This window comes from Pseudorca crassidens, chromosome 2 (assembly GCF_039906515.1).
Source record: "Pseudorca crassidens isolate mPseCra1 chromosome 2, mPseCra1.hap1, whole genome shotgun sequence".
NCBI lineage: Eukaryota > Metazoa > Chordata > Mammalia > Artiodactyla > Delphinidae > Pseudorca > Pseudorca crassidens.
Window position 1 is genome coordinate 134,120,911 of NC_090297.1, and position 12,504 is coordinate 134,133,414.

Here is a 12,504-nt window from a genome sequence, read left to right on the forward strand (position 1 = left end):
GAACTTTAGGTGTTTTAAGAATAATAAAACCTAGTAAAACTGCTGTCAGTTTTGGCACCATACTCAAAGCCCAGGCTGGGCCTTTCCCTCCATTCTAATTCTTGGAACCCTGCAAGTTTTGTTTTAGGTAACTAACATTTGCAAACATACCATGTGTCATACTACGTGCTAAGCGCTCTATAGCCTAGTCGATACTTCATGTAATACTTAACACTTAGGGACCAATTTAATCACCATTTAATGACTGAGAAAATTGGGGCTCTGAGAGGTTAAATAACTTGGGTTAAGTCACAGAGCTAGTCAATGAAGGAGTGGGATTCAACCCTGGCAGTCCAACTCCAATTCCTATGCATTAATGACAATGTTTCTAAAATGATTTTCTTGGCAAATGCCATAGCCTCGGGTGTGGAAAGTGTGTGGAACAATGGGAGGTTGGAAAGTGGGTGGAAACAATGGGAGGTTGGAAAGTGGGTGGAAACAATGGGAAGTTTTCCTTGAATGACTCTGAAACAAGCCTTCCTAAACTAAACCAGAAATGCATGGGAGAAAAGGACCGAAAGTGGCATGTTAAGGAGGTGTATAAACTGATGCTTACAGGGTCAGGGAGGACAGTTTTTCCTTTTCCCCTTCTAGCATCTTTGGCTGGCCTAATAATTAAATTGACATAAGATTAACAGGAGAAAAACAAAAGTTTAGTAAAATGTACACATGAGAGAGACCCAGGAAAACTAACTCCAAAATGGCAGAAACTATCACCTTAACTACTATTTTCAGCTAAAGACAAAAGCAGATATTGGGGCTGGTAGGTCAGTTATGGACGGTTACCAGGAAAAGCACAGTAAACAATTGTGAGGTTGTTATGCAAATTTACGTCCTCACCTCCTCCACTGATAAGTTTCTAGAGTTTCATCCTCCTCTTCTTGGTAGAGCAAGGGAGACACCCTTACAAATGGAGATTTCCCTTACAACTGTAAATCTCTTACAAAAGGGTAACTTAGTTACTCAGGTTTCGCCTGTGTCTGCAGTTTCTTAAAGATAACCAGCTTAAAATAACCCTTATGCCAAAGAGGCATATTTTGGGGTGGCAAATTCTGCTCCCCTACAACAGCCATTCTGATTGGACTGTATGCGTGCATCGCTTGAGTATATCCTACTCATCCTGAATTAAAATGTTACTTCTAAAAGCAATGAGTCATTCATTTTTTTTTAAATTGAAGACCAAGTCAAACAAGACTAGAACGTTCCCTGTGAGGTTCTACACTTACTCCATTAATGCTGCTTTGGCTCAAAACATTTTTACAACTTATTTGAAACTGTCCTCAGAATGAACTTTGAGAGAATTAAGCCTCATTTTACAGTCACCTCATGTTGGATGGATGGACAGACCCACACACACATCACCCACCTTATGTATCAGCTGGGGTCCAGATGATGCCTTTGGCCATTTCCAAAACTGTAATCCATCAAAGGGTGAGTAGCCACCCCCATAGAGGACCATTCTAAAGAATATGCCAGAGGGATGCTTGCTAAAATCAGCTTCTTTACCTTACAGATATCTATTTTATGTAAAGAGAGAGAGAAATTATGCTTAGATTACCCATCAGTTAAAATTATAGGAGAAACACTCCAATCACAAGCCCACATTGCCAATAAAATATTGCAACCTTTATTTAAAATAAAACACAAGTTGGCAAGCCTTGTGAGACAACAGGCAGACAGCATTCCCCTTTCAAGGGCCTCATTATTTACATCAAGTTTAACACTGTTAGCAGTTCACAGTCAGACAACAGGGTGAAAGTATTAAATTAGAAAAACAAAACACCTGAAAATATATTACAATAACAATTAAGAACAAATACCTGACAACACTGGTAGTGTGACCCATGATTGATGTGTTTTCAATTAAATCCCATATTGTCTCACTGTGTCCCCTTAGCAATGCACACAGGGGTAGGCCCTCCAGACTTCCCCCTCTGTGCACCCACCACACATACACCTGCAGAGCGTGACCTTTGGTATAAATATTAAACAAGTTTTAAAGAATCTGAATCATACGTTTTAAGGACAAACTTCCATCAACCACCTTGAAATGTTCAAACTTATTTTTGCCAAGCAAGCACAAAACCGGGGTTTCTCCACTGATAGTCATGACAGAATCAGACTGCAAAGAAGGAAAAGCGTGGGGTCTACCCAGGAGACAGGGGGTTCTGAGCATGCATTAACAGCTCAGTCGGCCTGTTCATGGCAAACACACTAACCAGGGCACAGCTTCCATTCACCACAGGGAAAGATCTGATTAACTCCTCTCTCACTCCCCTCCTTTCTTAGCACAACAACAGTGTATGTACGTAATGTGGACTCAATCGCATGTACCCTCTACACAGATCTGAGATATGAGGGTTTTCAAACATATGCCCTAGAGAACTGTTAAGATGAGTACCTCATTGTTCCTTCTAGCTGCTGAATACTCATTTCTCTGAAGGACAATCAGCCTAATCAGGGTGATTTCTCAAGACCTCAGCAAATTTCCCTCATGATGAAGTCCCAAGAAGAGTGGTCACAGTGAAAACTGGTTTGTCAAAATGGAGGAAGTCTGGTTATCTGGCCCTCATCTACCGGAAACATCTGCCTCTTGGCATTCTTGCTACTTACAACACACGGTACGGTACTTCAGAATTGTACAGAATTTGGATTCTCCACCAATGACCCTAAAGCACTGCAGGATCCTGCAGTACCTTCCGAATCAAGAATAAATTTATGTGGCATATCTGTGTTATTGTTGTTAGAACTGCTGAAGACTAATTGCCTTTATATGTGAAAATTTTACTAACCAAAAGTCCCATTCTGTAACTAAAGTTTATGACATGATTTAAAGCTCCTGAGGCTCAGAAGCAAATCTAAGCGAGCTCCAACCATACACACCCTTGGTATCTCCTTTCTTAAAGCCTGCTGGCATTTGACAGTCCACCTCCACCGTGTTTTAGAGTTAAGTAGAATGATCCAAGACCTCAAGCCCTGTGCGCATAGCTCAGCAGCTTGGAATGACATGCAGGATCCGGAAACTTGCTGCTTCGAGTACAATGATGAACAAAGAATCTCAAAGAACGGACATAGTCGGTGTGCACGTGTGTGGGGCCTGGCCTTTCAACTTACAAGGAGATGTCCCTTCCCTTAGATGGTCTGCAGGTTTGAAGATCTGCTCACACGCCATCTGTGACCTCAGGCTGAGGTAACAGGGCCTTGCTACTGTGTTCAGGTCACAGAGCAATGGAGAGGGTAAAGGATATAATTTTTCTAGGAGAGGTAAACAATTTCAAACTCATAATTGTACATAGTGCACTTGGAGGGTGGGAAGGGTCCAGTTAGAGCGTCCTCCCCCCAGCTCACCAAGGGGATGGAGAAAAGTGCAGCAATTTACCAAATCAGCACCCCATGTGGAGAGAACATCTCACTGACGGGGGCTTTGAGCCACTGCTACCAAAAAGTTCATTTCCACCAGTTTTAGTCTGATATTTGTGCAACATCAACCTAGCTGACAATCTTTTCTTCTGCAAAACACATGAAACCCATCCTTGAAGGCACAATCCTCTAGGAATGATCTCTACCACTCCAAGTCAGCCCAGAATCAAGATGACCTGCCCAGGCCTTCTCACCTGGAGAGAAACATTGGATCTTCTTACCCTGATTATCACAGGGTGGAATCTTCCCTAATTTCCTGTCCTTTGGATCTAGGATATTGAGTCAGAAGTGAAGGAAATATCATCTTGCACACTTGTTATCTCAAGATACAATAGAACATATAAACCTCAGGTGGGTGGCATGAAAACCAGCAGCCCCAGAGCAGAAACTCATCTTTTGGGACATTGCAGTAAACTTCACAAAAGACAGGCTGGAGCTAAGACAAGTCACTTGGGTAGATGCTCTGGAGCAGGGTGCAGCTCATTCCGCAGCCCTGAAATCTACCCCCCGCCCCCGCCAAGTAATACAGGAGGGCAGAGAATGGCAGTGAAGTTCTGGCTGTAACAGAGCTGCAACAAAGCAGGTAACAGTAATTGTTACTCCAGGCACTGTTAGCTTGCCAAAAAAAGCTAGCCTTGTATTATATTTTTAAAAGTCTGATAGCTGGAAAACTGGAACTCTATCCTGACTGTTAAGAGTGGGACAAGTTTCAGAACCAGCCCAAGGCCTCTCCTCTCTGACCAGTGAGGCCTACAGCAATTTCCCTGTGTTGTCACGTGGAAGGTACAGGCAACCTTAGGGCTGCCTTTCCCTATTTCTCCCCTGCTCCCACATATCCCAGACTGAAGCAGGAATTTACAAAAGAACTGAGCTACTGGCTTGACAGAAGCTAAGACAGAGATATAGATAGCTGAAGTCCATCAATACATACGAAGAAACTTATATCCAGAGAAACTTACCTAAAGATGACTGGTCATAACAGATGCTTGGAGCACAGAGATGGCCCCCAAATCCAGGTAGAACAAGTTAATGTAAGCAAGATGATGAAACCCCAAAATCATCAGGAATAAAAATGTAGACAACCCTGTCAGCTCAACATGGACTCCTGTGGGAGCATAGCCTGATAGTAACGATGACATCGGTAGCAAAAATGGAAGGGAGTGGGAGAGGTCAGAATGCAGTAGAGCTACAAACTCAGATGTGGCCACCAAAGCAATTTACTCTTTTTCTAAATAATTTAATAGGTGAGCTATGTTCAGCTACTCCTCTTAGGGGGAAAAAAAAAAAACTAAACAGGGATGATGAATATCAAGCTCATCTACATCTGGTAGGAAATCCCAGAAAAGTAATTCCCAAAGTGCACTGGTTCTACAGCCATCCCATCTCTGCCCCCACCCCACCCCACCCAAAAACCCAACAAAACTATGCAGGACATAGGTTAAAAAAGACACTGTCAACATGAACAGGTAACGAGTCTGCTCCCACATTTAGGGTACTAAATGGCTGAGCATGTGCTGGACAAACGTTCAAGGATGAGAGGGCCACATTCTTCTTGAATCAAGGTCCCTAGAAGAGCTTCTTTGTTCTGGAGTGAGTACATGTTACTATTTTTTAAAGATTAAACCAGAAAGTTGGTCCCTAGTTTTCTGAAGTTATTCAGCACTGAGCTACAATTTTAGCAAAACACTTACTATACCTGCACATATTCATTTAGCAGTTTCATATTTTAAAATGTGATAAATTACAGAGCTGATTGTTCATATATCTGCATTTTCAGGTCCCCCACAGGCAAAAGCTTGTAAGTCAATCAACATCTAATTAACTGTTTTAACTTCTCAATAGACATTAATAATACAACTTTATAGTTATATTACACTTGATACTTTTCTCAAAGTGCTTTCATATACATTACCTCATAGCTATCAAAATGATATGGAACAATAAAGTTTGCTTTTTTTTTAAGAAAAAGGAATGTAGGACTAGGTTTTTTAAAACTTAAGTTGTTATTTCTTTATTACAAAGTGCAGATTGCTGTGTCGCTGAGGTCTGTCCAAAAGAATGACCCCATATAATTTTTTAAATTACTGAGTTCTACTGAATGCCTGCTTTGCTAGTGTTGCCATTACTCAACATTCAAGTCCCTTAAGGTCAGGGAATGCCAGGAAGGTGTGCTTTAGAAAGTGTGCAGCACTGTGCAGACTGATTGTCTGAGCCTTTTTTTTTTTTTTTTTTTTTTTGCAGTGTCTCACAAGGCAACAGGAATGGTGGAAAGACCCCACAATGAGAAAGTGAATAAGACCCAACTCTAGCCTTGGCTCTGCCACTAATTAACTGCTCTGAGAATATGGGCAAGTAACTTAACCATCCTCTCTTCCAATTTCTTAAGCTGTAAAAAAAAAAAAAAAAGAGTTGGGGTATTGCTAGTGTTCACACAGTGCTGGGTGTCTGAAACACCTGGAGAGATTCTTGGAAAACACACTGGCTGAGACCCAACCCCACGGGGAATTCTTGATCTGGGGTGAGGCCGACGCATCAGGTTTTTTGTTGTTTTTCTTTTTTTAAACCCCAGGAAATTTTGTTGCACATCCTTGGCTAAGACTCACTGGAATAAGCGTTAATAATAATAGTAGTAGTAGTTAACATTTATGGAGTACTCATTACATGCCAGGCACTCAAGCTAACTATTCTACACACATTATCTCATTTAATCCTTACAACAACCCTGAGGTAGTTACTATTATTATCCCTGTTTTCCAATGAGGAAACTAAGGCCCAGGAAGGTTAAGTGACTTGCCTTCTAGACTGGCTTTAGAGTCTAAACTCTTAACCACTATCTAAACTGTATCCTTGAAGCTCAAAATCTCCATGATTTTGTTAAATAAATATGGGTGGTGCCTTAGGAAAGTCAGCATTTTATTAACTGGGCACTATTTTACTAGCTAACTTGCAACTGAATTGTAAGAAAATTCTAACTTAAACCCCATAATTCAGCTGAGAAAGGGTCTCCACTATAAGAACCTCAATGTCATCTGGAGAAACACTGAATAAATTTCTCAGGGCCAATTTTTTTTTAAGGCTATATCTCTGAAAATCATGATGGAGATCTGTAGGAAAATATACACATTTTTACACAAAGCCTTTTAAGAAAATACTTCACGTAAAGCACAATCAAGATGTATTCTAAACACTGCATTTTAAGGTAGTAAATTTAAACTGAAATCATATTATCTGTGCATGAAAAGACTGAAGGTGTGGTAACCCCAAAGGTATACAATACGTATAACCACTTTAGAAAGTTTTCAACACCTTGTAGAAGGGCTTTTGCTATCTGCTTTGTTTTCAAACTAGATAAGAATTAAACTACATTTTCAGTTTCTAAAAGCAGTTTTCTCTGCTTTGAATTCAAACTTTTAAATTTACCTATGGTTATTTAAAAAATCTGGTCCTTTTCAAGTAGATAATGGAAAAAACCTAAGTTACACTTTTATAGTAAGTTGACAGTGCCTCTTTAACCTGAACCCTGAGCCCTCAACTCCTGAAGTTACACAGTTAAAGCATCACGTGGCTGGGTGTGCTACAACAGTCAATGCTACTCTTGACAGTGATGAGAAAAAAATCCATTCTGTTCATGAACTTACTGAGCACCTACTGCGGACGAGGCAGAGCCAGGTGCGGCACCTGAGAAAGACCCAGCCCCCACCCTCAAAGACTGTTCTTCGATGAGAAAACCAGGGAGCTTAAATACACTCAGTAGTGTTCCTCCAAGGCTTATTTTCAGAGCACTCAAGGAAAGATCCCTTGCTTTAAAAAAAAAAAAAAAAAATCCCCTGAAAAACAATTAGAATCCCTCAAGTTGCATCCACAATGACAGGGATAAACTTAAAAAGCAGCATAACAATATTCCAAAGTTTTAGCTTTCCCTGCCCCACCCTTAAAAGGCTAATTGCTAAAACGATTTCAAGTTTATGGAAATATATGATGAAGGAGAGTGGCGAAGAAGAAGGTAGGAGGACTGTTGGTTTTTAAATCCAAGTTAAAGGGAACTCTTCCAACCATTATAAGGAGATTAGCCAGATCACTAGTTGCCTGTGCTCCACCAGTAGGTAACAGACAGACAGAGATCACCCAACCCCTGAAAGGAATGCCCGGTATTGTCTCCTCCCTTCTTATCCTTCTCTTGGCCTGGGACTCCTCTGGAACACCCACAGTAAGAATCAGTTCCTTTCTTTCTAATGAAAACTAAATTTCCTCCTTGGTCAAAGATGCCAAACTCTATCCAAAACGCTTTTCCCCCCTTAGTATTCTAGCCCAATTAGTATAATCTCAGCAGTTTTAAATTTCATTATCTGCTGCTGAGCAAAGAAGAGAATGAAAAACTTGTATTCATATATAACAATACTGCACTGAAGAGCTTTCCAGAGAGACTCTCAAAGGGATAACTATACACTTATTTGCAAAACACCCTTGATAACATGTATCATTACCTCCATTTAATAGATTAAGAGATGGGGCTATGGCCTGACAGTGGATCGATGACAGAGCCAGGAAGAAAACTCACTGTTCATCAATGTTGAATTCCTATCTTCCTAAGTTAATATTCCTTTGGGAGGAAAAAATGTATTTTTTTTATATTGCGTTCTCCTTGGAGGCAGGAATGGAGAGGGCATAAAGTTTTAAGAAGAGAATGAAGTGGTCACTGGAATTAGACCTGATGTCGAAAGTACTAATAATATCTAACCAATTAGACTTGGTTCTAAATTAAGAAGTGATCCTAATTAACTTCCATAACAACAACTGAATAGGGAAGGAAAAGGAATCATTAGGTTTCTGGGATCTAATTGGTGTCCCCCGAAAATAACTTGCTCCTTCAACTATGCATTCTTAAAATAGAGGTGAAATGATAAAATAAATATCAAAGAATATTCCCAATATGATCTTTACAAACAAGCACAACAATTGGCAGGGGGAGTATGTGAGAGGAGAAAAGCATGTGAGAATAATTTAGGGTGATTCATTTGAAACTGTAGAGTGAGAGAATGCTTCTCCCTATTCTCCACCTAGATTGGGTCTAAGGTGATAAGGGAGGGAGGGGAAACAGCCATTAGGACCAAGCCAGCTTCTCCACTCAGTCACAGACCTCTAGGCTGACCACTGGATTTCAAGAAGACACCCTTTCCCTGGCATTTTAGTTGATAAAGAAACATATAGCTGCTCAAGTCCTTTGCCGGTATGTCAGTATGCAGGGGCACTGTAACAGAAAAGGATTCCCCTGTGAGACCTGTACATGACCATTGTTTTCAATAATGTTCAGTGTTGGTTAATGCCCTGAATGCTGCCAGGAATAAAGGAAGACAGCCTGCCCAGCAAGGGGGAGAAAAGAATTACCAAAGAGACTCCTATGCCTATGGTTTACAAGATAGGCACCAACAAGCAGAAAGCCAATCCTGATCCATTTGGAAACAATATACTAGCCTGGGAGAAGTGGCTTCTGCTAAGTAATGTAAGATTTTAGGAGAAGGCTTCAATCTCCCTAAATATACTTCCTAGCATTCTTTACCTCCTGTACCAATTAATACACCTATGGAAAACAGGACAGAAGCATACTGACAGAACCACATTTCCCAGTTTGCATCTAGCCATCTGATCTGCAGTTCTTACTGCAGCAGTGACCTGTGGAAGCGAGGCTAACAGTAGCTTCCAACAGCCTTGAACAAAACTTCTCTTGGCACATTCCCAGCTTTCTTCTGTCCCACCCAATAAGTTAGATGAGTTGGAGCATAATCACCATTAGTACCTACTGGGGCCCCAAGTCAATTCCCTTCTGTGTGGTGCAGAATGAGTGCCACAGCCAACGCACTGTCTGGGCACAGTCCCTGCGGCCCTGCTGGAGCAGCCCTAACCAGCTCACATCACTCCAGGTAAGAACGGGCTGGATTTGGTTCTTCATGGCACGACATACGCATGTTCCCTGATGTCCCAGTGCAGCTTCCAATACGGTCCACAACTGCCCTGCCCCCATCTATTTTCCCTCTCCTATGGGTTTTGCTTTTTGTTATTTTTGAGATGAACCTGTAAACGTGAGAACTCAGAGATCTGAGGTACTTCACAGAAACACACTCAAGTATCAGTCTTCCACTTTTTGAAACGAGAACACAGGAAAACAAGTCCCTTTTCCTCTCCCCTCAGAAATGTGTGCATCTTCCCACCCGGCTAACGGTGGCTACCTCTGCACCACATCACTGATTTCCTGTACACATGACAGTAAGTTGTTAAGGACAGGGTTTGCCCCGGGCACACCAGCAGCTGCAGAAGACACCTGCAGCTCCTGCAGGCTGAGTTCCAGTTTGCTCACAGCCTCGCGGAAGGCAAATTTGTTGCGAGTTTGGGGGATGCAGTCCACATAGCCTGAGCAGTAGTCGAGCAGCTGGTGTCCAGTGTCCACCAACTGGCTGTTGGGCACAGGTTCTGTGATTGCACTGGACAGTAGGTCAGCACATTCCAGCAGGGCCTCCTTACTGATTTTGTCAGCTGAGATTTTCTCAGCCACCTGTCTGGTTTTTCTCAGAGCCACTTTAGTACCTGCTGTGCCATTGGCCATTTTCGCTGGTGAGATGGAAGATGTGGGCAGAGGCACTTGAGGTGGAGGCATTACAGGCCTCCCAGCTTTCCCACTGATGGGCACTGCCCCTGGAGCCGCCTTCTTCCCTCCCTCCTGTGTTTCTGACGTGGGCTCTTCCGTGGAGTCTGAGCACACGGCCGGATGCTGCAGTAGTCTCACCCCTGGCGGCGGGGGTGGGGCACACTTTGGTTTTACCCGGCGGGGTCGGTCCTTGTCTCCAGAGGAAGTGACCTGATGCTCAGACAAGAGCTTGAACTTATTCCCCTGAGAGTCTGTGCCGATGAGCTGCACGTCAGCTGGAGTGTGCTTCAGAGTGGGTGAGATAAGGACTGGCACTTTGTGGTTGTGAGTGGTCGGGAGGACCGCCGCAGCCTTGGCCGGGGCAGCCCAGCCTGTCTGCTCGCCATCCTCTGGGACTCCAGCCATGCCAAGTCGTGCCCCACCATTCCTCTCTCTGCTCTTGGGGGCAGCTGCCACTCCAGCCACCCCCAGCCCTGGAGAGTCCTTCTCTGTAATGGCTGGATCCCCAGAGGGGGTTCTGAGAGGAAGAGCGGTGGCTCCTCTGGGCAAAAGTTTGGCTTTTGGTCTCTCCCTGGTCGGAGCGGCACCTTCCTCTGATTTTTTGGGAAGCATGTCACTGGCCCTATCCACATTCTCTTCTGGCTGAGAAGAGGTGGACACTGTCCTTTCCAGCTGGAGTTTGGACCTCTGGCAGTTCCTGGGAAGGGTCATTGCCATCCTATCCTGCTCTGGAAGCCCTGAGGACATGGAAGATGTAGAGTTTGACCTTGGAAAAGGCTTGGAAGTGTCATCACTGGCTGTGGGTTTACCTGCTCGTAAGCCCAGTGTCTTTTTGATTAAGCGTGGTGTGAAGAAGCCTGTGATGCCAGACCACCCACCCCCAGCAGCGCCACTGCCCCCACCCCCGCCACTGTCATCATTACAGAGGTTCCTCTGTGCAAAGCTACCCCCATAGCACTTGGGTGGCACCAGATTCGCCTCTTGCTGGGCAGCAGTAAAAGAGAACCCATCAGCATGCTGTAGAGAAGCAACAGATGAGAAGTTACCCGTGAGTTCATATTTCTTGTGGGGCTGATTCTCCATTTCTCGGAAGGAGCTGCTGCGTTTGGGGGGTGTGGGAGCATTTCTCTTTTTCATGAAGGAACTGAAGAAGCCTCCCTTCCTATCTCTGGTGAAGCATGTCTCTTTGGCATCTTCCAAGAGGCTGCTGGGGGACTTGTCTCTTTGCTTTCGAGGCAGTGCTGGGGACCCACTGGGGGCCTGTGCACTTCTAATGAAGCCTGATAAAAAACGGCCAATCAGTAATGTGAAAAATAAGAAGTGACTCATTTGAGTTACTAAGGCTGAACTGTAAGAGTGCTGTTGGCATCTATTAAATGTCAAGTGTTAGCAGGACTCAGAGGAAACTAATAAATACATTATCATTTCACGCTATTGTTCCAAATGCAATATGGGATATAAACGGAAAGAAATAATCCGCTGGTTTTTACCTCGGCATTCAACTTTTCTCTAGAAACTACAGCATAACCTGGCTTCATCTATCAGACTCAATGAAGAAATTGTTGCCGGAACTGTAAAGACAGTAACTATTTGGGAATCAGGAGTTTAGGAGATGGAGTGGGAGGCAGAGTTGTATGCTGGACGGACAGATCAGGACTACTAACACTGGCAATGCAGAGCCGAGGACTAGAGTGGTAAATAAAACAGAAGCCAGCCACACTTTCCTCAGGGAAAATGGGCAGGAAAGTGGAAATAAAGGCATCATACCCCAAGGCTCTTTAAAAAAGGCAGTTTGACTCTACCTGCCTACGGACTCATTCATACCTGGTGCTGAACTGGAAGCAGAATTTTCTGTGGCATCTTGTGGCCCTTCAATATTCTCCTTGTTCTCCCCCTGTTTCTTCAGCGTCCGGGTCTTAGAAGGAAGTATAGGTAGTCGGGGCAGATATGGAACAACAGATGAGGAGGAGGCAGCTCTCCCAAGCTCCTCGGCTACCTCTGTGAGGAAGGCAAGGGGAATAATAAAAAGAACAATTTCATGACCAAAAAATGGGAGTTTCTCTTTTCAGAAAGGCATACAACTGAGAAGAACTGAAGAATGGAGTATAAAATATGTAAGTGGAATCACACACTATGCACTTTTTGTGTCTGGCTTCTTTTGCTCAGCATTCTATCTGTAGACTCATCCCTGTTACTGCATGTGGCAAGGGTTTTTCTTGTTGCTGTGTATTGTTCAAATGCATGAATACACCAAAATTCATCCATTCTCTTCTTCATGAATATTTGTTTCTAGTTTTTGGCTATTATGAATATAGTGCTAGGGACATCCTATTGTACTATGTGTCTTTGGCTTCAGTGTTATGCACGTCTGCTGGGTATAGGAGCAGGTAGGTCACAGGGAGCAC

At 43.3% G+C, this 12,504-nt stretch overlaps 1 protein-coding gene across 8 annotated transcripts in view; it reads right to left on the bottom strand.

The window, feature by feature from the left end:
• Nucleotides 1–1,643: 1,643 nt before the first annotated feature.
• Nucleotides 1,644–12,504, bottom strand: part of ABL2 (ABL proto-oncogene 2, non-receptor tyrosine kinase) — a 108,555-nt gene continuing 97,694 nt past the window's right edge. For 4 of the 8 annotated variants that reach the window (XM_067728763.1, XM_067728761.1, XM_067728762.1 and 1 more), the window contains 3 exons: nucleotides 11,924–12,097; nucleotides 11,146–11,379; nucleotides 1,644–10,836 (listed from right to left, as the gene is read on the bottom strand). In XM_067728763.1, the coding sequence (XP_067584864.1) occupies nucleotides 9,680–10,836; nucleotides 11,146–11,379; nucleotides 11,924–12,097 (1,565 nt within the window). In that variant the 3' untranslated portion in view covers nucleotides 1,644–9,679. Of the gene's footprint in view, nucleotides 11,380–11,923; nucleotides 12,098–12,504 lie in introns of all 8 variants that reach the window. The other 4 variants (XM_067728759.1, XM_067728757.1, XM_067728758.1 and 1 more) reach the window with 1 other exon arrangement.